This window comes from Cucurbita moschata, unplaced genomic scaffold (assembly GCF_002738365.1).
Source record: "Cucurbita moschata cultivar Rifu unplaced genomic scaffold, Cmos_1.0 Cmo_Scf00009, whole genome shotgun sequence".
NCBI classification, from domain to species: domain Eukaryota; kingdom Viridiplantae; phylum Streptophyta; class Magnoliopsida; order Cucurbitales; family Cucurbitaceae; genus Cucurbita; species Cucurbita moschata.
Genome location: NW_019268525.1, coordinates 627,866 through 651,601, shown reverse-complemented (window position 1 = coordinate 651,601; position 23,736 = coordinate 627,866). Strand labels below are relative to the sequence as shown.

The following is a 23,736-nucleotide window of genomic DNA, read 5'->3' as shown; positions in this document are numbered from 1 at the left end:
TACAACCTTATAAAGAAGGTTTCATTTTCCTCTCTCAATTCAGACGGGAGGTAGATTAGGGAGCAAAGGGTAAATGAGACCCATGTCTTATTAGATAACTAATATCTTGTCATTCCAACTATTAAAGAACACAAAATTATCCTCCAGTGAAGCCTGAGAAAGGGGATTTACAAACAAAAACACTGCAAATGTTTGCTCTATAACATACAAATTTAGAAACAAAAAGAACTTAATACGCTTAAGAATGTCAGTAGACCAATCAGTATCAGTCGAGCAAAACTTGTTCCACCTGAAACCAAAGCTTTAAACCATAAAGCTTCCTCCAAAGATTCCCATTGAAGAGCTGGTTCCTTTTCCACAGCATAACATCTCCAAATAAACTTCCAGAATGTGAGGAATTCTCTCTGGTTTAAGGAAGAATACCGACCTTCTCCAATGCTCGAGACTCTCGATATATCGTAAATGTCTTGAGAGTTTGCAGGATCTTAGCATTTACGCATACATTTCACAGTAGCTCCTCGGTCCCAGTTAGCTTGGCATATTCAGCTTCATCGATGGTTCCCTTTTTGAGTTTTTTCAACAATCGATATTCGCGCGTCAACTCATCCTCGTCTTCAGCTGTCTGTACAGCACGTCTCTGTCGAGCTGTTTTCTTTCTTAGGATGGGAGCTGCGGCATTTGGATCTTTCTTTGGCTCAGGTTTAGGCTGTTGCTTTTGCGCTTCCTTCTTAGCTTGGAGGTTTTTCTTCCGTTGTTTTTCTCGAGATTTATCCCTAATAAGACACGCTTGTAAGCTAGTGGTAAACTTCTACTTTGCAATATCACATAGAACAAGGAACATCGAGATGGTTAGCCTAATCACAGAAATGTATGTAAGATCTTGCAACACGAAATTCATAAAGCATTTGGTTTATAAGTTCGAAAAGCTCAACTCTGTTTATGGCCTAAGGCCCGATTATATAGCCAAGTTTCATAAGCCTAAATTTACAAATTGTGTAGCTCAGAGCGTGAATTTACAAAGCCAATGCAATCTTTTTGTTCCATTCCACGATTCACACACTAAACATTAGACTATTTCAATGCATGAATTAACATATCATAAAGAAAATATTGAGATAGTAGCAGCCACTCTCATTACTACCTCTATTTTTCTCTACTCATTTAGTAATAATATTTAATAAGTTTGAGTTGCTATTAAATAGAATTTATCGAAATTAGTTCAAGTCTAAATTATTCACTAATGAAGGTTTAGAGTTTTAATTGATACTGGTTGTACTGATTTAACTAGCAAAGTTTTAGGAGTACAAATTGAAATTTTCACTAAATTTGATTACTCCTTGTCTGCAGCACAAAAGGCATTAAAGAACTAGCAAATCAAGAGGAAGACAGCAGCCTATAACTTAAACACTAACAAATTGCTTGAAAAATGTTCAAAAAATAAGGCAGTAAAAGTCAAGATTCTGAAGGCTCCTTACTTGAATTTAACCTCCTCAAAGTTAATATCTTCAATGGGAACAAAACCCTCGGTTGAAAGGGAGTGGCGTTTCACCTCGGACATCAAAGGCAGCTGCAACAAACCATACGCCATGGCCAACTTCCCTATTTCAAGTTCTTTCCACCTGAATGAGGAAGATGAAACCTTAGAAAGCATGAGATTTTGCAGATTGCTTTAAAATATATAAAAGAAATATCATTAGGCACCTGAAAATGAAAGAGCAGTGGTGCTCTTTATAAGCACGTATAAAAGAAACAAATGCCTTGACTCCCTTCTCCATGACATCACGATCCTTTTTTGCTGCAGTTCGTATCTATAACAGGTTTTGTTCAACATTGAGTAGTTTAATGAAAGTAAAATAACCTGAACTTTCACTGCTAAAATAAACACTAAAAATTTAAGAATGAATGGAAACACTCATAAAAAAAATCAATCTCCTCACCTGTGGAACTATATCTAAGGCATCACTACAACAAATTCTCTCTTGAATGGGAACCCTTCTTATGGAAAGGAATTCTATATAAGCTTCTTCCTACACAAATCAGTCAATCAGAATGATAGTGTAAATATCAACAACCACTAAAAACAAAGAAGAATTTTTTTTTTTTTTCAATTTCCTTATTTGAAGGGACTTGGAGGATTCAATGTTACAATGTTCGTTCTTTGTAGTAATATATGATGCAAAAACTATTAAGAACCAAACAGCACAAACCACACCTTTGGCAAAAGAAAAACAATGGCATTTCCTTCTCTACCCAATCGAGCAGTGCGACCAACCCTATGTACAAATACATTAGGATCTTGAGGAGGATCGTACTGCAATACCAGACAAAAAGTAGATCTATTTAAGCACAAGGATATATGCACTTACAAAAATCTTTCTTTCTTTCTTTCTTTTTTTATAATTTAAAAAAAGCATAATTTCTTTGGGAGAAGTTTTATATGCAGAAGAATATGGACTGGTAACCATGGACAAACCTGCAGTATACAATCAACGCCAGGAATGTCAAGCCCACGGGCTGCAACATCTGTGCATAGAAGAACACCACTTGAGAGGGATACAAATGAGGCTAGTGCTTTCTCCCGGGCGGTCTATTGAGCATAGAAGATATAGGTCATGAAATGCAAAACTCATTGCTTGAGCTTTCAAAATTGTAATTATAATTTACATCATATGACCTCTAAAAAGGTACCTGTTTCATCTTTCCATGTAGAGGGATCAAGGAAAATCCTTTTAAAAGGGTAAGCTGTGGTAGAACAACTCCCCAATAGTCAACACATGCACAAGTCATGAAGTATCTATACAACACCACACCTTACTAAAATGAGAGGAAAACATTGCCAATTTATATATTTTAAGTATTCAAATCCAACAGTTAACTTACACTATGATTTTTTTGGATTTGTTCTTAACAAGAATGTCGACAAGTTGGGTGGATTTCTTGTCTGCTTCACATTCCAAATACTGCAGAATCAGAATGAAAAGAAATTTTATCAAAAGGAAACTGCAGGACATACAAGCAAAACTGCTAACGAATAATTGTCTTCGAGCACGTGTGCTATGGTACCAAACAAATCCTAGACTTTTACTTCTTTCTATAGGGCATAAACCAATCCACACTGCCTGACCGCCCATAACATTTTCATGGGCATAAAGTATTGATTGTGAACTTGTTTTCAAAATCCTCCATAAAGAACTTCAATAAGTTCAAGATTATAGTCTTCATAATACTTATCCCCATTATGTATGGACGGAGTTATTAAATTGAAACATGCAAATTAGACTGAACTGAAAGACAGCTGCATTGGATACCTCAATATGAAGACTAGATGGAGTTCTCGAAGGTGCAAGTTGTGTTTCTGCCCTTACTTCGACCCTGATAGGATTCCTTAGCCCTGCCTTAGACAGTTCTTCAACTGCCTCAGTTTGTGTAGCTGAAAAAAGACCAGTCCTACGAAGCTTAGGCAAACGAGATATAATTGAAGTTATCTGCCTTTGAAATCCCATGTCCAGGAGCCTATCTGCTTCATCCAATATCAGAACCTGTGGATAGATAATCAAAGCTATATATAACTTTGTGTTCCTATAAATTTAGTTCCAGACATCATCTAATACTACGAAAATATTCCAAGAAATCAACTGAAAGGTTGAAAGTATACATGCAAAACTAACTTTAAAGAAAAAATCACTTAATATAAAACATAAACAGGAGTTCAGAATGAGAGAGAAGAGTTGGTGCTAATCTAATAATAAGCTCAGACAATCCAGTAGCCAGGAACATGTTCTTAAGGTTGGAGGATACCTCAAAGTTCCGAAAATCCAAGTTCTCCATACGTTCCATCATATCAAACAGCCTTCCTGGGGTCCCAATCAACAAGTTTGCACCTTCTTCTTCTATCTTATTCATGTCTTCTTTTACATCGGCGCCTCCAACGAGAAGCACCGATTTGATATTCGACAATGTAGAAACGATAGGAAGAGCAACACTGTAAATTTGTGAGGAAAGCTCCCTGGTTGGGGAAATTATAATCCCCATTACCTGCAGAGGAACCGTACATAAAGAACCAGTATGGAAATACAATTCGCACGCTCTTTTTAAGTCAATACTAAGACGAATTCACTCAAATGGGCTTGAGACAAACAGAGTAGAGAGACGAACCTGGTGAGGTTTGGGGCGACTGCTAGAACATCGTCGGAGGATTTCAACGACCGGAACTACAAACGCTAGGGTTTTCCCCGAACCAGTGGCGGCGTCGACGGCGACGTCCTTGTGGCTGCATAGCAACGGAATTGTGGCGGCTTGAACTGGAGTACAGAATTCAAAACCTAATTGGGCTAACGCCTCTAGAACAGGTGCTGAGAGGGGAGGTTCGAGGTCGGAGAACCGGGTGCTGGTCAAGGCTTGGTTTCCATCGCCGCCGTCCATGTTTTTCCCGGCGTAGAGCACGTGTGAGAGAGGAAGACGGAAAAAGCGGGAGCTAGGTTTCCACTCTCTCTTCCGGTCTCTTTACCTGTCAATTATTTAATAAGTTTTAAAATTAAAATTTCTCTTCCTTTTAATTGTACGAAGTATTTGAACTATTTTAAAAATTTATAAATAATTAAACACATAATTTTAAAGTTTAATATTTTATAGAACAAATATTTTTATTTTTTGTCCAATTTAATTTTAAAATATGTTGGCTATTTCATTAATTTATTAAACAAAAAATAATAATAAATTTAAGTTAATATGATACAAAATTTAAATTTTAAATTCATTTATTAACCATCTAATTTTTTTTGTGTGAGATAAATTATTGATATTTTAGGTAAAGTTATAATATATTAACTAGTTTGACAATGCTTCGAGGAAGAAAAAATCGTAACAAAGTTTTCGTAGGTGAACCTATAGAAGGATTATTGTCGGTATCTAAACATTAAACAACTCGTGAACGCGTTCTATCATCCCATACTTTTTTTAGCACGATACATATGAGGTATAAGGATTTGAACTTCTAGTCTCAAATAAAGAAGAACACGTCAACTGCCATTGAACTTCCTCATTTTATATTTTATATGAAAATACGAGAATTTAAATATTTGAAGAAAAAAACGCATTAGATACGGTTGAAATATACTCATTTTAACCTATTTCATTAATTCGAAAAGTAAAATAATGGTATTATAGAAATTAAATAATCATTTAAGTTAAATTATAAATTAAAGAAAAAAATTGTATTTAATGAAAATTAAAAAAATTTGTAACTTTTTTTTTTCAGATAATTTTGCAATTAAACCTATTATTAATAATAAATAAATAAATAAAATAAAATAAAATAAAATAAAAACCCGGCGAATTCCTCTATAGGAACGGCATGGTTCTTTCGACCACTCGGGTGCGGTCTCATTTCTGCAAATCGAGAAATTCGGTTCTCGCAAAGCCATAATCTGGACGGGGGTTGTCTCGAAGAAACAGAAAGATCAAACAAGAAATTAGGCTGCAAGAAAACTGGCACGAGATTTTAGCAGGAGGAAAATGATGCGTAAAATCAATTTTGTGGAATGGGCTACCATTTTCTTCATTATTCTACGCCTAATTCTGCCCTTCGATTCGGTCTTTTCCATTTGCGAGTTCGGTTTCGTTAACAATGGCAAGATGTATAACTTCGATCCGGCATTGTCTATCTCCGAGTTCCCGCATGGAGTCCTCAGCGAAGACGGATATTGCTAATCTTCCTCTGCCTCTGGTTTGATACTTAAAAGGAAGAGTGATTTATATCAGAATGTTATTTCTCTTCCTACGTTTTATCTAAGTTATGTTGTTCATTTATTCTCACTTTTCTATTTTATTTATGCTCTTCATTTCTGTTAGGTTTTACAGAGTAGCAGAAAATGATACTATTGCCTGGTTTCAGGTTTGCTCCATCAGGTTACATATTATTTTTTCATTGAGTATCAAATACTTTCTTGTAAATTGTTATCCTTCCTGTATATTGACAATTTCAATAGATATGTGATACTAGCTCAATATTCGGCAAAAACAAGCATATTCTTTGTGTGATTAGGAAACTAGATATTATTTCCTTTGAACTATAGCTTTGCAGTTTCTTCCTGTTCCTTAGTAGCTCGTATATACACCTACATATTTATAATCAATAGATATGAAAAAGATGCACTCAAGCACCCTCATATGATAACTCTAGTATCATTCTTATAATTCTTGGCATGATTTTGGAAGTCTATTATTTGATCTTTTACTTGTTTTTGTGATCAATTTTAATTTTTGTCTCATATCACAAGCCGATATATTATGTACCTAGAACCAGCTGATTGATTGTTTTCTTCAAACTTGACCTCTGAGTATCAAACGGTTGATATGTCTGGATCCTTTGTAAAACTGATAAGATGATAGTTGCGCATGGAACATGAAAAGCTTCATCATTTTGACATTCAGCAGATTTTTTCTTGTGTGTCTTTTATATAATAAGGTAATTTACTTGTTTAACTTCGTGATATCTTTTATGCTGTTGTGGAGCAGCTATGGGATGGGATGGGATGATTTTCAATCATGATCCACCTATGTATGTTGATTGCTTGGTATGTGCACCTCATGTTCCTGCAGGTTAGTTTTTTTCTTTTTGTTTTTTTTTTATTGCGTATTCTAGGATTGTGGGGGACCCTCACATGTGTTGGTGGTTGGTATATGTACCCGCTATCTGGTACGAAATCTGTAAATGACATGGCATGGACATGGAAGGGTCAAATGCCTCGATAAAATCTGGATGGATGGATGTTTGGGATCCCTCGATGGTATAAGCGACACATGAGTCTGATCTTGATGGACATGACCGAGTGAGCTACGAGGGTCGATGACATGTCAAGACTTGGGATGACATCAGGCCATGTAGACCGTGTTAATTTGGGAACCAAGATGACAAGATGAGATGCAGCGTTGCATATGAGAGACCTTGACCTCGAGTAGAAGCAAAGCCGAACCAAATACTTGGCCTAGTGTAGAGGCAAGTCGGATAGGTCGCGCATATGATTGAACATGCACGCATGGGTGCCGTGTGTGGTCGAACAAGCTTAGATTCTGCATGAATTGTGTTCAGTTGATGAAAACAAACCTTACCAAGGTCTAATAAAGCAACAAATATGGGAAAAAAAATAAATATGGGACTTGGGTTCCTCTTAAGGCTTGTCATGAGCGATCATGACGTCGCACCGTTAAAAAAGTACGTACGATCTCTACTGCAGCCTCTTCAAGATCATTTTTGATTTATGAACGCAGTTCAAATCTCTACAACCGTTCTAATATATCCTTTCTCTCCACCTCCTTTTCCTATCAGGCTATTCCCAACCCGGAATTCTGGCTTAGCCTACCTCATAAAATTCAGGTATACTACTGTTTTTCTCTTCTTCTCTGTCTCAATCTCCCTGTATCTCTTGCACATGCTTGGAACTTATATCACATTGCAGAGTTTGTTTGCATCTCTGGTCCAAAAATTTAAGGGACCCTCGCAAGGTCATCGAGGTATTTATTCTCCGGTAAACTTCTGATCACACACATTTTGTGCTTCAAATTTCCGGTGAGACTCCTTGTTTTGTTTGCCCTCTTACCATGAATTTTTTAGATCAAGTTCTAATGGGTTTGTTTGGTTAGGAAAATACAGCCACAAGAGGTCATCCTGAAATTGCGCCAGCAACCCTATACCTCTGCTATAGATCTGCATCTTGTACTTAAGAAGCTTAGGGAGAGAGAGAGAGAGATAGCTCCTGTCGGGTAGCCCTTCGCTCCATAACCCAGTCTTCTACCCACTCGAGCGAGAGATCGAGATGCAAATGAACGTGATCACATGCTTATGGTATGTCTATTTTATAACGTAATTCCATGGTTTAAAACTATTTTTATGCTAAATTGTGCAAAGGTTCCTCTGATTTACGTGGCTGTCAAGTTTGCACTTAATATTGTTTGCTTTTCAATTTTACCCTCAACCTTTTTAGTTTTTATAACAACAGTCCCTTGGCCATTTCCAACATAATTGAAAATTTGACAACTTTGAAGGAAACTTCCAAACCAATTACTTAGGTGGTTGAAAATGAAACCAAGTACTTTTACATATTGTCCATAATGTATGCATTTTGATTTTGTCCCTAATATTTTAAAATTTTGTATCTTCATTGATGGTTTAAATCTCTGTATCGTATTTTTATTTGAATTCATATTGTCAATATAGTTTAATTGTTAGAGCATATTATATCTATTTTAAATTCTGCTTGAATCTCTTCTCCTATCTCTTGAACCAAACAATGGAAAAAGAGAAAGAATAAGATTTGAACCCAATAAAATAATCATATATAACCTTCGCAAGTCAACCATTAAAATGAAGAGATTTATTTTTTCTTTGTCTTTTTCATTTTCAATACCTTAAAGACAATGACTTATATACCCTTGGCAAGTCAAACCCAATATAAAACATGCCCTACCCTTGATGCCAACTTTTAACCTATTTACCAATAAGCCTTATTTTAATCTGTATTATAATTTATATTCTATTGCTTTTAAGAGCAAATTCATTCATTTAATTGAGGCGAAATTGCCAATAAACCAAAACTTATGGGTACATATATTATTAGCATCAACGTTTTTGTCTAACATTAATAACTTCTAATTTTGCCTTTTTTTTTTCTGCTCTCAAATGAAGCCTCCTCCTCCCAACTCTTCCTCCTCCATCCTCAGGAAATCTCGCTTCTCCCCATACCTCTTCACTCTCGTGGTCTTCATCTTCTTCGTCTCCATCCTTCGTAAAGACCTTGCCTGTGTCTTCAGCCAGCAACTCCAGCTCGACCTCGCCCCTGCCACTGCTCCGCCCGCCACAGGTGAGTTCTTATCCCTTTTACTTTCCATTGAGAATTAATATACCGTAACTTAAAAGCTTCAAAGCCTTCGGATTTAGTTGCAATGACTTTAGAGTTGGAGGTCTTCTTATTAATATTGGATAGTCGCATTTGTTTTATGGTTCTATGGTAGTTTCCATGTACTTAAGCTTCAACGTGATATTAAACCCATAATGATTGAAATCCATAAATTTTAAGTAATTTGATCCTGGTTTGATTTGTGGGTGTGGAGTGGTTAGAGAAGAAAAGGGAGAAATTGGCATTTGAGATAGGAAAATTGGAGGGGTGTGACGTGTTCAGTGGGAGCTGGGTTAGGGACGAGGTGACTCGGCCGCTATATGATGAGTCGGATTGTCCGTACATTCCGCCGCAGCTGACGTGTCAGAAGCACGGCCGGCCGGACCGGAGTTATCAGTACTGGCGGTGGCAGCCCCACGGCTGCAATCTTCCCAGGTATCCCTTTTCTCTCTCTGCTTTTTCTTTTTTGTTTGATTTTATTTTCTACCTTTCATTTTCCATCTATGTAGATAAAACGGTTGTTGAAATTTAACTTAATCCCCAAAAAGAAAGGAAATATATATATATATAATATTATTTCTAATGCTTTAAAAATTTTAATTTTAATCCCTTTTAATTTTGGGCATTTAATTTTTTTAATAGGAAGGTCATTTTCCATGCATACATCTTACCTAAGTTAGCATCAAAATTGTTTGTTTTTTTTTAAGCTAGAAAGAATGAAATAGAAAATAAATAATTAAAAAACAATTAGGGAGTATAATAAAAATTATTTATAAGAAAATAAATTACGAAAATAATAAAAACGAGTATCGGTTCAATGACAACAGGTTTGACCAAAGTAAAACTGTATTATTAATTTCAATTTGTTCAATATTAAAATATCGATACAATTTTTTTATGAACAAAAAGTCGATGAAAGTTCTATGAAAATATTATATAGTTTTGAGTTATTTCAGATTTTTCAAATGATTCCGTAAACGGCCATGCAATTATTAAAAAATAAAATTGGAACGAAACGACAACGTATGGTGGCATTAGTATAAGGTCCGGCCGATAGTCACGAGGGTGACGTGCAGAACCAAATTGGAGAATATATGTGGATATTTTTAGAAATATTTGGATTTAAATTATTTGTAGAATTAATATTATATTAAAAATTAAATCTTGATCTAGAAAGAATATCCCATAAATGAAGCAACTTGTTGCAAGTGGTTGGTTTTAAATTAGATTTTGACATTTTGATAATAACTTTAGGTTTTTTTTTCCTTTTCCTGTTTGATCTTTTAGGCTTTGCACAAGTATTTTTGTAAATTTATTTAGGATATTTTGTTTTTATTTAAAATTTTTAAAAAAATTATTGGTCAGAAGTTCGTATCTCTCGTCCCCATACAAACTTGAAAAAAAAAATATTTGTTTGAAATATTAGTAAAATTAAATAATACATATTAAATTGATTCAACTTTTAAAATTGTTTTGTTTATTTGTTTTTTTTTTAAGGAAGGTTTAATGCTAGCATGATGCTAGAATCCTTAAGAGGAAAGAGGATGATGTTTGTTGGAGATTCATTAAATCGAGGGCAGTATGTTTCAATGGTTTGTCTTCTTCACTCTCTAATAGCCGACGATGCCAAATCCATGGAGACCTTCGATTCACTCACTATCTTCACCGCCAAGGTATGTATGATAACTTTATGTTTCTCAAGTTTTTTTTCTTCTTCAAAATATGATCTTTTAATAACTATTAATTGATATTAAATGAATATAGGAGTACAATATGACAATCGAGTTCTATTGGGCGCCGTTTCTCCTAGAATCAAATTCAGATAATGCAGTGATCCATCGAATTTCAGATCGAATAGTGAGAAGAGATTCGATAAATAAACATGGAAGGCATTGGAAAAGAGTTGATATTATGGTTTTCAATACTTATCTTTGGTGGATTACTGGCTCAAACATGAAAATCCTGTGAGAGATATTCTCTCCCTAACCGACTTTCTTTCTCAATATACATTTGAACAGACTATATAATGGGTTGTTGAATGAATGAAATGAAATTTTACAGACAAGGGTCTTTCGAGGATGAAGCACAGGACATAGTGGAGCTGTCCACGGAGGATGCTTATCGCATGGCAATGAAGAGCATGTTGAGATGGGTTAGGAAGAACATGGACCCCAAAAAGACTAGGGTTTTCTTCACTGCCATGTCCCCTTCTCATGGAAAGTTAGTTCTCTTTTTTCATATTCGAATATAATGTGACATCTGATTTTACACGAAAAATTATTTGAGGATAACACATATTTGTAGCGGCTATATTGAATAATGTTTTTTGTCATAGCCATCGTAACGTAACCAAGCTTTCATTTGGCTCTATAGGAGTATTGATTGGGGTGGTGAACAGGGTGACAACTGCTACAACCAAACGACTCTAATTGAAGATTCAAACTATTGGGGATCCGATTCGAAAAAAAGCTTAATGAAAGTGATTGGGGAAGTTTTCAGCCGGTCGAAGTTTCCTATCACATTTCTTAACATCACACAGCTCTCGAGCTATCGTAGAGATGCACACACATCGATTTACAAGAAGCAATGGTCACCATTAACGCCGGAGCAGCTAGCGAACCCGGTAAGCTATGCGGATTGCATCCATTGGTGCATGCCTGGTCTCCAAGATACTTGGAATGAGCTTCTTTTTACCAAACTTTTATATCCTCATTAATTGATGTTAAAATTCATCTGGGTTCTTCCCTCGGATCCTCTTTCTTTCATGTGGGTTTGTGAGCTTTGGGATTGATTGGTAGAGATAAAAGATGAGAAAATCAATTGAAAGATAGAGAGTGAATGATCACTATCACGGTCGTACATCTTTAATCGTACGATGTCGTAATTTTGACACGCTTACGACAAGTCTTAAGGGGGACTCAAGCTCTATTCATATTTTTTGTCCGACTTTGTGGCTTCGTCGTATCGTCAACAAGGTTTGCCTTTGCCAATTGAACACATCCTATGTGAAATCTAAGTTTGTTCAGCCGCACATACTGTTCATGTGTGCGTGTTCAATCGTGTGTGACACAATCACGTTGCATCATACCGTCATCTTGGTTCCCAACAACACAATTCATGCATCGTGGTGCCGATCCATGCCTCAGGACACATCCATTCATGTGAAATTCAAAAAGGGATGAGCTGAGTTTTTTTTTTGGAAGGGAATTTTTTTTATTAAAACAATGTCTGATATGTTTGTTCTTGGAAAAGAGATGCAAAATTATCAATTAATTAATTGAAGAAAATATAATGATTCAAGTGATCAATGGCACAAATCCTCTAAAAACTAAAATACTTATTTTCTTAATTTAAGATACCTAAAAATGCATTAATTTTTTTTCATCTACATATTATGACTAATTAATATCGATATAAAACTATGAATAATTGATAATTTAATTTATTCCCTTTTAGTTGAAGATAATAGACTACAAAAAGTATTTAGAGAGAGAAAAATTATGAAAAATATTTAGAAGAGAAAATTAATAGAGAAGTTTATTTATTTGAAACAAATATATAAAAAAAAAAAGGAGAAAAAAAAAAGTGTCTTTATATGGGCAAGTTGGTTAAGCAAGTTGCAAAGTTTTTTTTGAAAATATGAGAAATAATTAAATTGTGAGAATATTTAGATACATATATTATATTTATATTAAATTAAAGAAAATGAAAAACAGAGGCAACTTGCAATGGGCCTCTTGTTTTTCCACAACCTCTTAATTGCAGCTGTTTGATTCCTCCAAGCTTTTATTCGCTATTTTAATTCCATTTGTAGATATTTAAACTATTTAATTTATATTTATTAACCAATCAAATCTCCCCTCCTTGTTCATGCCTCGATTAACCAAATAATTGTACTCTATTGGAATTTGAACTCTGAACCTCCCCCCTATATGAACTTTTCCAAGCAACCATGGCGAAGAGGATTTTAAGAAATGGCCAAATTTCAGAAGAAAGAGCCATATAACTGGACGCATAAACGAAGAACAAATTTGTAGATACAACAATTCGTACGGACAAAAGGAAAAAGTAAATCAGGGGGTGTATGAATCTGCAGAGATCGGTTTCAAAGGGGGGAAAAAGAGGCTGCAATCGTAAATGTATGTGTGTGTGTTAATAATGATTCACAGTGCGATTAAAATCCACTTGCACACCTGTATCACAAAAACAAGTAGAAGAAGAAGTGGATCCAAATTTTAGGAAGTTTTGGCCATGTTCTCAGCGACATGAGCGAGAGATTGAAGATTGCACCGTACGATCGTATCAACGAAATCGCACGTTTCTTCTCTGGTATTGCCTTGCGGTACATCAACTGCATAAGATTCCACCACAACCGTCAACGATTTCGATTCGTTGTTTGAATTTGATGATGATGATGAAATCGTATGCAGTGTGGTAACGGATCGGTAGTTTCGCAGGCGGTGGTCTCCACCTACGACGCAAAAGCTCATCACGTGTCTCTCGTCGTCGAGAATCTCCAGGCGCTCTGTGCTCGAGGCGGCGGGAAGACCGGAGACGACTTGGACCTGCCGGAGAGTGCCGACGGTGCCGTCACCGTAGATGACGTGGCAGCTTTTGAGAAAGTGCTTGTACGCCTGAGGATTGTCGAACCGTCGCACCACGGACCACACCGTCGAAACCGGTGCGTCGATGATCTGGATCACGGCGGAGCAGCACTGTTCTGATCCGACGTCGTGCGCATGGTACCGAGCCACCGCGTCGGGTACCGGCACCGGCGCCCCGTCCCTCAGCGGAATGCTCGTCCTCTGCCGCACCACCTCCACCGCCGCGGCGCTTCTGTGACAGTTCATCATCGTTGCCGCGGAGGCGCCACCTCCTCCGGGATTGTTGCTTGGATTGATCCGGTGAAGGTGAACCGAAGAAGGCATTCTTCAAAAAACTGTGTAGAACAAGTGATTTCGTTTCTCTTTTTAGCAGAGTTAAGGCTGATTTGAGAAGACGAATAGACAACCGCAAAATGGGCCTTTCCCCATATATATATAATCACGTAATGCGAAAAATGAGGAGAGAGAAAGAAGTGAGAGAAAGAGAATTTTTTTTTCTAAAACAATATTCTTACCTTTTTTAAAATTTCAATAATATCTTTAAATTTTTAAATAAAAATTATTAACACTTTATTTCAAAAACATCATTAAAAACTTTAATGGTTTCGAAAATATTTTTTTAACTTTAAAATTAATTAAAAATTACTATTGAATTTTCTCAATTTTCATTAATATCCTTTTAATTTTTCTAGAAAATTAAAATGCAAAATTTGAAAATAATTTATGAAGTTTCAATAGAAGATTTTCGTTCTTATATATTGACCGTAAGAATTTTTTATTTTTTTAATAAAAAATAAAGGGTATTAGTACTAATTTTAAAATTTTTTAAAATTTAAGAATATTTTTTTAAAAACTAAGAGTATTTTTTAAATAAATCAAGATTTTCATTTAAAACTAACTATATTTTTTTTTTAGATTTTTTTAAAGTTTAAATATTTTTGAAAATTTTTAAGGTTTTTGGAGTATTTTCAATAATTGAATATATATATATTAAATTTTTTTAAAAAATTTATTAATCATAAAGCTTACGCCGGACTTGCAAGTGGATAATCAACTTGCGCTCCTTTGGACACCAACTAATTGCCATTTACTTTACTTAATTGCAACTTTCTCATTTTTTATTTTATTTTTATTAAAATTTTGTATTATTGTATTTTTTTTAATTATATTTGGTGTTATTAAAAAATAAAAAAGATATGAGCTAGTTGCTGGTTTTTTATTTTTTATTTTATTTTTCTAATAACTTAAATTGAAAAAAACGTGAAAAGCTAGGAATATGAATACCTTAAGCATGCTATTTTTTTTTATAATGATATTAAAAATTAAAATTAGCCAAAGTTTTGTTTTTTTATTAGGTAGAAAATTTAATTATAATACATAATTTTAAATGGGTTAGGAATTTCAAAAGTTTTATAAATTTTTGTAGCTCTACAATTAGGCTATTCCACCATTTTTTTATACCATCGTCACCTCCATGCTATTTTAAGGATAATATTGTAAATTTGTCGGATATTTTAAGGATAATATTGTAAATTTGTCGGATTGAAGCAGTCAAATCTGTCCAATTCGACAGATCAATGAGGTCAACAGTCAATGCAGTCAAACTGATCCGTTCAAAATGATCCTATGAGGAGTGGGATCGGCTTATATCATCCACAATTCGAAGAATTTTCGGTAGACGCTTAGTTGACACATTGGTTCTCCATTAAAGAACACAATTTCTAGACGGGTGAACGAAAACATTTTCGTAAAGACTTCTCTCTAATGTAAATCTTGAAAGAAAAATCTGATATCTACCCTCAGTGAGCTTGGACTGTTATAATTTTAAATCTGAAACTTTACTTGTCCGAGTTTTTAATTAATAAATTAATAATTTAAATCCAGAAAACTCTTAATAAACAATACCAAAGGAATAATATTTTCATTTCAATTGATTTTCGTTCCAACTCCAACTTTATGTCAATTGGGTCTTAGTTCTCTTAATGTTACTTTTGGCACCAAATATTCACCCACTACTACGCACTTGGACAACTTATGTGCCTCTAATTCCGTCCATATTCGTATGAGCACATTAATAAGCAGATATGCGACCATGCAATCCATTTAAATAATTAATGTGGCAAACTAGAAACATCTTACAAATTTTAAAAACCAAATTGAGATTTTAAAATTGTTATAAAATAATATATTTATGTGTTATTTCAAAATTAAAGCTGGAAAAAAGTAAGAATTAAGTAAATAAAAAATAAATGCATTCCAATTTCCCAAATTTTCTAACACTGATCCTTCTTCCTACTTTCCATGCTGATGCGTACGGACCACTTTGATCACTATCTCTTATAAATTATTGCCCAATTGAAGCTTCAATAATTCATTAAATTATTGCTATCTCTAAGTTTTCGTACCTATTCATACTCGGAAAAAAAGTTATTATACTAATCTCTTTATTTGTAGAATATCCCATCAATCTGGACCGTCAATACTAGAAGTTAGTTAGCAATCTTATAATTGTCCTCGCAAGTGCTTGATAACATAACATGAGGGGAGCGACCTCATGTCTGTACCAACTACTAAGATACATATGTAGACTCAATTCAATACTAGAGATTAATTGGTAACTCTCAATAGTCTCACATGGATACTTGATAATATCTACTATTAGTTAGCAATCTTATAATTCTTCTCTCAAGTGCATCTAAACCAACCTCTGAGATATATATATGTAAACTCAATTCAATACTAGAGGTCAGTTTGGTAACTCTGTGAGACTTCTCACATAGTAACCTCATAATACTATGAGTTAGCAATCCTCTAATTCTCCTCACAAGTGCTTGATAAGATAACATGAAGGGAGCGACCTCATGTCTCGACCAATCGTTGAGATATATATGCAGACTTAATTCAATACTAGAGCTTAGTTGGTAACTCTCTAATAGTCTCACATAGTAATTTGATAATACCTTCTCCTGAGATATATATGCAAACGGTCAATCTAACATACTACTAAGATATATATGCACAATTCAATACTAGAGATTAGTTAGTGACCGTTAATTAGTCTCCTGGTAACATGAATATAAGGAGACATAATCGTACATCAATTTCAATATATATAGTTAGATACAATTAGTCATATTACATAGAGCTATTAAAAGACGGAATATAATTAACACAATCACCCATAACACCATAATTAATATAAAAGCATTAGATAAACTTGTTTTAATTAGTAAACAATCTAGAAATTAGAAGAGGAAAAGTAACGCAAATTAAATGGATTTTGAGAAGACAATTGAAACCCTTCAGCTAAATGAAAAAGATTAATAAAGTTGTGAATGAGGCGTGTCAGATGTAAAGCAAATATGGCAAATCAAATTCCCAAAACATGAATTTCCAAGATCAGCAGCTTGTGATAAGCAAAATGGTTGAGAAAATAGTTCATCAAGTCACAACTAGGCAGTTAATTCTACTAAAGTTCAAAATTGCACAACAGATGATTATTGGTAAAGAATGACACAATTTTCATCTTATTATACAAACATCTATTTAATAAACATGAGAGGAGAGGAAGCAGTCATTATTCATACATATGATATGATATAAGACAGAGAAGAAGAGAGATAACTTACCTGGATATTGTGAGGCTAATCCTTTTCTCTGATCACAGTAGAAGCCTTCTCGTTTTTCATAATCATATGAAACGATTTGACTCTATCTTCCTCCACCATCTCCCTAAGAACTTCATCTTCAATCTTTTCTGCTTGCCATTTAGAAGGATCCTCCACAAACGCCTCACTGAAAATCATACTTGACACCCATTCCTTCCATGTAGTTCTCTTGTGCTTGTCCTCTTCCAATGTGCCAGTTACCAGTAGTTGATAGACATAGACCACCTTAAGCTGGCCTGGACGGAAAGCTCGAGCGATGGCCTGCTTTGTCTTCGAAGGATTCCACTCGGAGTCTAGTAAGATGACTCGTGAAGCTGCAGTCAAACTAATGCCTTCTGCGCAAGCAGTAATTGAAGCAAGCAAGACTTTGGATGGCCCTAAGGGATCTTCAAACTTATCCATCACTTTTCCTCGTTCGAATAGCTCAAGGTCCCCTGTGAGGGCCAAGATTTCTCGGCCTCTCTTCCACCTAAATACGTTCTCAAACAGCTCTATGAATAGTTTGACGGGTGCAATGTTGTGGCAGAAGATTAGAATTTTTTCCTTCTTGACGACACGGTACACAAGATTCAGAACAAACATCACCTTTGAACCTTTCCTCAAATCAAATTTGTATCCTTCTAGTTCCATCAGATCCCTCTCACTGAAAAATTTGCTAGCACAAACCGCAGTTTTTACTAACCAAGGATGGATTGAACCAAGAGTTATGAGGAGCTCTAACTCAAGGGGATATCCAGGGTATTTAGCCATTATCTTATGAAGTTTATTCAAAATTTGTTGCTGTATGTCAGTTGTGTTCATTAGTAAGGTGTAAATTTGTAAACCAGGAAGGCCATCCTTACTTCCACCTTCATAAACATCAATAAACGCACTTGTCATATTTCTTAGCATGTTCAGACCTTCCTGCCTCTCTTCTCCATCACCTGCATCGATTTTCCGAGCTATCTTATCTAAAAAGAATTTCCTTGCCCGAGCTTCTTGCAAGTGTGGAGCTTTTCTTTTCTTCCTCTTGAATTTGGGATCTAGTTTCTTCAACACTTCATTCACAAACCTAGGTCTTGCCAAACAAAGAGTATTGAAATATTCACAGAAATTATTTTGAAACAAGGTACCTGAGAGGAGTATTCTGAGGTCTGTTTCAACTTTCATCAAAACCTTCCTCAGCCTGGACTTAGTACTCCTGGGGTTGTGCCCCTCATCCAATATTAAGATACCGGGGCTTTGGCGCAAAACTTTGGCCATGTACTTTCTGTGAGCAAATTTTGCATCTTCCCTCATTAATGTAAGAAATGATGTATAGCCCATAACAAGAACACTTGGATGTGCATGCCACTTCTTTATCTTTTCCAGGCAATCCAAGATGTGCATGACATCGTCTGTCGGCCTTGGACCTCCAGCAAACGTGACTGGTTTTGAGTTCGACCGGAAAACTCGGTACGTTCTACGACCATGTATTAGATGAATTGGTACTGGAACTTCCCACTTAATAAATTCCTTATACCATGTATAAAGAGTTGTCTTTGGAGCAAGGACAAGGGGCCTTTTCCCTGGAAACAGTTTCAAGTAACTAACGAGGAATGAGATGATCAGAAAGGTTTTTCCAGCTCCTGGTGTATGGGATATCACACAACCACCTATTTTACGAGATGATTGATCCATGAGAGCTGGAACCATAGAACCAGCAACATTTTTCCACAGGAACTCGAATGCTTTCTTTTGGTGGAGATGTAATTTCCTTCTGAATTCAGGGATCAAGGCCCAGACATTGTCATTTTCTTCCGAGAAGGTACCATCAGAAGAAGGCAGGCCACAGAAAATATTCATCTCCTCCTCATCGTCAGTATTGTGCTCATCTTTTTCTTCAATCCTCCGCTCTTCGGAATTCCAGCTCATGTGTTGCATCTATAGAGAGAAAAAAGTTGTCAATATCTGATGAGCTAGCATAAAAAAGGAACACCAGCCATAATTTACAACATTTTAGAAGCAATATAAAGATGGGATCAAACACAACATAGTTGAAAAATATGCAAATAACAATTTGCACAAAAGAAAAATGAGGGCCAGATAGACCAATGATGCAGACTTACAGAGGGTACAGCCAGAATGAAACTATAGATGTCAATTCAAATCATAAAACAACATTTTACGAGCATATCCTACAGCACATTATTTCATTCGCAGAAGAGTATGCACATGGAGTGATACTAAGATATCAAAAGTTTCACATGGAGCAATACTATGATATCAAAAGTTTCCCAGCCAAGATAGGCGGAGTGAAAGATTACTGAAAAATATGATAAAAACATTCCAGCATTCTAGTGTTTTGAATTTGACTTACAAATGGTGCTGAGACATCTTTAATTTCAGTGCTCACAAAGCCACATATATGGCAGAGCATCCCTATCTCTTCATTCAACTTGAACTCATGCTGGCACCATTTGCTTTCTTTCTGTTCAGGCTCCACTGATGTTCCATTACTAAAACCCTGTAAAACCAAATCTTTGCAATCTGAATGAGCATCATCATGAATATCCATTTAACTATAACAAATCTAAGATCATTTATGTTTAATTAGTTTACCTGGTTAGCATCAATAAGGTAACTTGAGGCAAGGGATATTTCCATTTCTCTCCACAGCATTTCAATCTCAGAGTTCTCTTCCTTCTCCTCATTAGAGGGCAGTTCCATCTCGTTCCTCTTATCCAAGGAAGTTTTGTTCTTAAATTCTTTCCATTGATCAATTATCTGTGGCTCTTCTTTTTGAATTGTTGAGTCAATATTCTTCAGGAAGGAATTGATCAAATCCTTGTATGCACCTGCACCTAAGGACCGTTTCTGCCAAGTTCTTTCTTTGGGAGAACCATCCTCTTTATAACATATGGAATGATACCTGGTCTTCCTACCTTTACTACTCGAAGCCTTTCCCCAGCTACAATTCTCAAAGTTCTCGTCTCCAAAGTCTGAAAAGTTTCTTTTCCGGACTTTGCGTTTATTGTTAATGTAGTAATACCTAGCTGACATTTCAGTTATCTGTTTCGTAAAGTTACCACAACCATTGGCATCATCAGGATATGGATCAGATGCTATTGGCTGTTCATCAATTACAGGAACTATAGCAAGTTGATTTTTATCTTCAACTTCATCACTCATTTCCAATGATCTTAGTCTGCTCTTGAAATCAGAGAGATCATCATGTACACTCAATTGATTGAAATGATTGTTGCTTTCGTTTTCCGTCTTTACTTTTGAAGGACCTGCATTCGTGGCAAACAGGTAAGCAAGTGGTAATGTCATCTCATCATCATCATTCAATTGCTCTGTTTTATATATCCTGGTTCCGCTGTAGTCAATTTCTGATTCATTGATACTATCACAGCCAAGAAAACGATCAGGTTGGACATTACGGCGTTTTGAACGCCTCAAGTCCATAAGATCAGTAAATGAGTGCAATTGACTGTCAAATGCATCATCTGCAGGAGACATCTCAATCCTATCAGATGAATTTAGCTGATGTATTATTGGAATAAACATACCGTCATCATTTCTAAAGTTTACAACGTATAAAATCTTGTCAGAAGCTACTGAAGTGCCCTTCTGATTACTTTCCAACACTTGGTACAAGATCTTGTTATCCACTGATCTTACATCAAAAGTGACATGTTTCAATGCTGATGTTACTACTAACCAAGAAAGATCGGACAGAAATTTTCCCAGAAGCAGTTTTGTTTTTGGCAACAGAGCGCAGTCCTCAGAGAAATCCCATCGGTAGTGTTGATCTTCACAGAAGTGTTTCCTAACCTTTTGGAGAACAAAGATCTGATCAATTCCCATTGCTATGATTTCTTTACAAAGCGATCCCTTCTCTGAACCAAGGGGTTTTTTATCAGCAGCATATAATTGGACATAAAACTGGCATGAACACCCAGAATCATGAGGCTTCCGCTCAATTGAGCTTATTTTAGCATCGATCCACACCTAAGAAACCAACCCTGTTGATTAAGCTCTAGATAAAGAACAAGAGCTCTCCAAATATAAATCATTCACGAGTCAAAAACATAAATCAATAGGTGAATGAGAGACCACCATCCATTTCAACATTGTAGTGTTGTCTAATAGAAACTTCTATATTTTAGTAAGTTTATTATTGACATTTCTTTCCATAGACCTGGCAGTGAAACAAAGTCTATATTACACAGTTTGAAGTTATCTTTCTTTTCCCGAATAATAGGTACCATGTTAATCTTAATAGCAGAAGTACCATGTAGATATCATTAGCAGAAGAAATAGCAATCTATGAACAGACAGAGGTTCAGAGAAACTGCAGTTAATTAACCTGTACAAGAAACTTGAAACTTTGAGAAAGGCATAATATGAGCCTACCAAATTTCCATTGAAAATTATTCAAATAGTTAACAAACAAGAAATGACAACACATTTCAAATGAACCAGAACAAAGCTATAGGAAAAGGAACACACACATGGCATTAACATTAAAAAAACACTTCAAATATATCAAAACTTCAATTAATAGGACAGACAAAGAGCATCAAATCCAGAATTGAAACAAATATGAGACAAAACAAGAATATAGTTTTAGAAGAAATGTTATACTTTCCTAAAACAAAATCATTTCATAAGAAATTTGATGTTGAAGGAGTTCTACTGATTGAATAAAACAAGAACTATTATCCCTCCATGAACCTGACATTTCATATGTTAGAGCACAATAATGGGGGAATGCTATATTAACAAAAAATGCAAACTAAATATAGCTCAGAAAATTGAATAGAAGGTCGCTTACAGGCTCTGAACCTTGCACATCAGTATTTTCCGTGCTGCGAGAGGAAGAGAGGACACAAATATCAACACCAGGTCGTAGAAAACAGGTGCAGTCAGATGAAGTCGCTTGTCTCGACCTAATGCGGAAGTCTGTGTAAGGACCTCTTTCCAGAATCATGAACTGATCATTCACTAAATGAAGGGTGATTGAACCATTCCTAATTCTTATCTTCTCCGCAGCTTGCCAAGAACCACAGCACATCGCCTCGAAAGCTTTCAGAAAGAAATCAGAATTTTAACTGAAAAGTTGAACTTAGGAAATGCATATGAAGGTAGAGTAAAAAAATAGATGACATTGCCCTAATGAACTGAATGTACTGAATTATGCAATATCTGAAAGGATTTATCAGACATACGAACAACAGAGATAACATGTATGATATTGGATTGTTAACATCCAGATCTGAGACCACGAAATAGTTGGAGGTCATCATATTACTACCATTGCAACATCGTAGAAAGAAAGAAGGAGAGAGGCAAATATTACGGTAATCATTGAATGGATGCTTGAATTCATATAAACGTCTTTTAACCATCCTTTATCGCCACCCAAACAGCAGAGCCGCTTTAACAATTTCCACTAAGAAAAACAAGTCGATTATCTGCAAGAATGAAACCCAACAAGAATCCATGTTAATAACTCTGCTCTTATGTAGTCTTGCACAACGTAAGAATCATCGCAGTTACAAAAATGGTACTCAATTAATAATTTTTTCTTAAAAAACAATCCCCTTCGTATTTCTAAACCTTCTAAGCAAAGTTCACAGCCCACTATCACTTCAGACGTTCCAACACTAATCATAGCTTTCATTTTAAAAATATAATCCTGCGAATTTAATTCGGAAAAAGAACCCCCCATCGTTCAATCATGTACACTTACAGAAATTCAGCAAAAAATCGAAAATGTCACGAAAAGCAAGGTCATCGTCATGTAGCTGATTTTCACTGCTCCACTCCTGAAAACATCAATCCCATCATCAGTAGAAATGGAGAACCGTTCAATAATAATGCCGTCAGCTGGAAACATAGAAGAAATTAGTATCCCCATAATCGACAGAAACAGAGATATTAAACAAAACACAGAAAGAGAGAAAAACACAAACAGGCATGAAAATACCTATAATTTGAGCTGAAAACAAACAAGACCAATCAACAATTAACCGTCGCCATTACAAAAACAATCATCCTCCTTAACAAAATACACACCGTTCATCACCATCACCGTCACCGCAATCACACTCCACACCAAAAACAACCCAACCAAAAATCGAGAGAAAACAAAGTCCGATCAAATCACAGACCTGATTAACCACAATAGGAACTCAACCGGTGGCGATCATCCCCCGGCGGACGAAGAACCGCCACAAAAACGAGACGAACAGAGGTGGGGAAATGCAATGCGAAAACGAGAGAGAAATACCTGAAAGCTCGAAAGGGAGAGAGAGAGGGGAGTGAAGTGACTGAGGCGGAGCAATCCAAAGCCCAAAAGTGCTAAAAAGCTCCTCGGAATCCGTTCCATTACTTTGCATGAATGGTAAAAAAAAGAGAGGGCCGTAGACTAGTTGCGGCAAAGAGGCGGGGAGTGTAAATAAGGAAAGAGGGAGAGGGTAATTTGGGAAATAGAAAAATGGAAGATCAGAGGGCTTAGATTGACGTGATCGGAAGGGAATCTGAGGGTCCAGATGATGAAATTGATGAGATAAGCCTGAGAACGGCCACGTGTGATCAAAA

At 35.7% G+C, this 23,736-nt stretch overlaps 4 protein-coding genes across 12 annotated transcripts; 1 reads left to right on the top strand and 3 right to left on the bottom strand.

Moving 5' to 3' along the window:
- Positions 1-87: 87 nt before the first annotated feature.
- Positions 88-4,507, bottom strand: LOC111447076 (DEAD-box ATP-dependent RNA helicase 18). The gene is made up of 11 exons (XM_023086066.1): positions 4,156-4,507; positions 3,799-4,035; positions 3,309-3,539; positions 2,881-2,960; positions 2,689-2,794; positions 2,474-2,587; positions 2,213-2,311; positions 1,938-2,027; positions 1,702-1,808; positions 1,476-1,619; positions 88-773 (listed from the first exon to the last, which is right to left on the bottom strand). Exons 1-11 carry the CDS (start codon positions 4,420-4,422, stop codon positions 506-508), a joined length of 1,743 nt encoding a protein of 580 aa, XP_022941834.1. The 5' UTR covers positions 4,423-4,507; the 3' UTR covers positions 88-505.
- Positions 4,508-5,343: 836 nt separating this feature from the next.
- LOC111447085 (protein trichome birefringence-like 33) lies at positions 5,344-11,757 on the top strand. Of its 7 annotated transcripts, none has more exons than XM_023086080.1 (11): positions 5,344-5,893; positions 6,517-7,213; positions 7,328-7,375; positions 7,458-7,567; positions 7,642-7,843; positions 8,684-8,858; positions 9,109-9,329; positions 10,396-10,567; positions 10,659-10,858; positions 10,956-11,114; positions 11,268-11,757. In XM_023086080.1, exons 5-11 carry the CDS (start codon positions 7,815-7,817, stop codon positions 11,608-11,610), a joined length of 1,299 nt encoding a protein of 432 aa, XP_022941848.1. In that variant the 5' UTR covers positions 5,344-5,893; positions 6,517-7,213; positions 7,328-7,375; positions 7,458-7,567; positions 7,642-7,814; the 3' UTR covers positions 11,611-11,757. The 7 variants fall into 7 exon arrangements, with proteins under 7 accessions (XP_022941848.1, XP_022941847.1, XP_022941846.1 ...); XM_023086079.1 differs by having other exon boundaries at positions 5,344-5,907; XM_023086078.1 differs by having other exon boundaries at positions 5,344-6,600; positions 6,736-7,213.
- A 1,120-nt stretch (positions 11,758-12,877) lies between these two features.
- LOC111447096 (abscisic acid receptor PYL4-like) lies at positions 12,878-13,901 on the bottom strand. The gene has a single exon (XM_023086095.1). The coding sequence runs from the start codon at positions 13,820-13,822 to the stop codon at positions 13,130-13,132; it is 693 nt and encodes a 230-aa protein (XP_022941863.1). The 5' UTR covers positions 13,823-13,901; the 3' UTR covers positions 12,878-13,129.
- A 2,987-nt stretch (positions 13,902-16,888) lies between these two features.
- Positions 16,889-23,539, bottom strand: LOC111447068 (SNF2 domain-containing protein CLASSY 1-like). 3 transcript variants are annotated; one of them, XM_023086045.1, is made up of 8 exons: positions 23,307-23,539; positions 23,123-23,194; positions 22,886-22,961; positions 22,493-22,607; positions 21,968-22,218; positions 19,747-21,141; positions 19,505-19,651; positions 16,889-19,068 (listed from the first exon to the last, which is right to left on the bottom strand). In XM_023086045.1, the coding sequence occupies exons 4-8, from the start codon at positions 22,539-22,541 to the stop codon at positions 17,143-17,145; spliced, it is 3,768 nt and encodes a 1,255-aa protein (XP_022941813.1). In that variant the 5' UTR covers positions 22,542-22,607; positions 22,886-22,961; positions 23,123-23,194; positions 23,307-23,539; the 3' UTR covers positions 16,889-17,142. The 3 variants fall into 3 exon arrangements, with proteins under 3 accessions (XP_022941813.1, XP_022941812.1, XP_022941814.1); XM_023086044.1 differs by lacking the exon at positions 23,123-23,194; XM_023086046.1 differs by lacking the exon at positions 23,123-23,194 and having other exon boundaries at positions 23,426-23,533.
- Positions 23,540-23,736: the final 197 nt, after the last annotated feature.

Bases quoted from the DNA above. Each gene is read 5' to 3' on its own strand.
- LOC111447085 (XM_023086080.1), top strand. From the start codon at position 7,815: ATGCAAATGAACGTGATCACATGCTTATG. The intron at 8,859-9,108 runs GTGAGTTCTTAT...GTGGGTGTGGAG, and splicing joins CACTGCTCCGCCCGCCACAG to TGGTTAGAGAAGAAAAGGGA. The intron at 10,859-10,955 runs GTGAGAGATATT...GAAATTTTACAG, and splicing joins GGCTCAAACATGAAAATCCT to ACAAGGGTCTTTCGAGGATG.
- LOC111447096 (XM_023086095.1), bottom strand. From the start codon at position 13,822: ATGCCTTCTTCGGTTCACCTTCACCGGATCAATCCAAGCAACAATCCC.
- LOC111447076 (XM_023086066.1), bottom strand. From the start codon at position 4,422: ATGGACGGCGGCGATGGAAACCAAGCCTTGACCAGCACCCGGTTCTCC. The intron at 4,036-4,155 runs GTTCGTCTCTCT...GTTCCTCTGCAG, and splicing joins GTCGCCCCAAACCTCACCAG to GTAATGGGGATTATAATTTC. The intron at 1,809-1,937 runs GTGAGGAGATTG...AACCTGTTATAG, and splicing joins CCTTAGATATAGTTCCACAG to ATACGAACTGCAGCAAAAAA.
- LOC111447068 (XM_023086045.1), bottom strand. From the start codon at position 22,541: ATGGTTAAAAGACGTTTATATGAATTCAAGCATCCATTCAATGATTAC. The intron at 22,219-22,492 runs GTAATATTTGCC...TCTTTCTGAAAG, and splicing joins GCATCCATTCAATGATTACC to CTTTCGAGGCGATGTGCTGT. The intron at 19,069-19,504 runs GTAAGTCAAATT...TTCTCTCTATAG, and splicing joins AAGATGTCTCAGCACCATTT to ATGCAACACATGAGCTGGAA.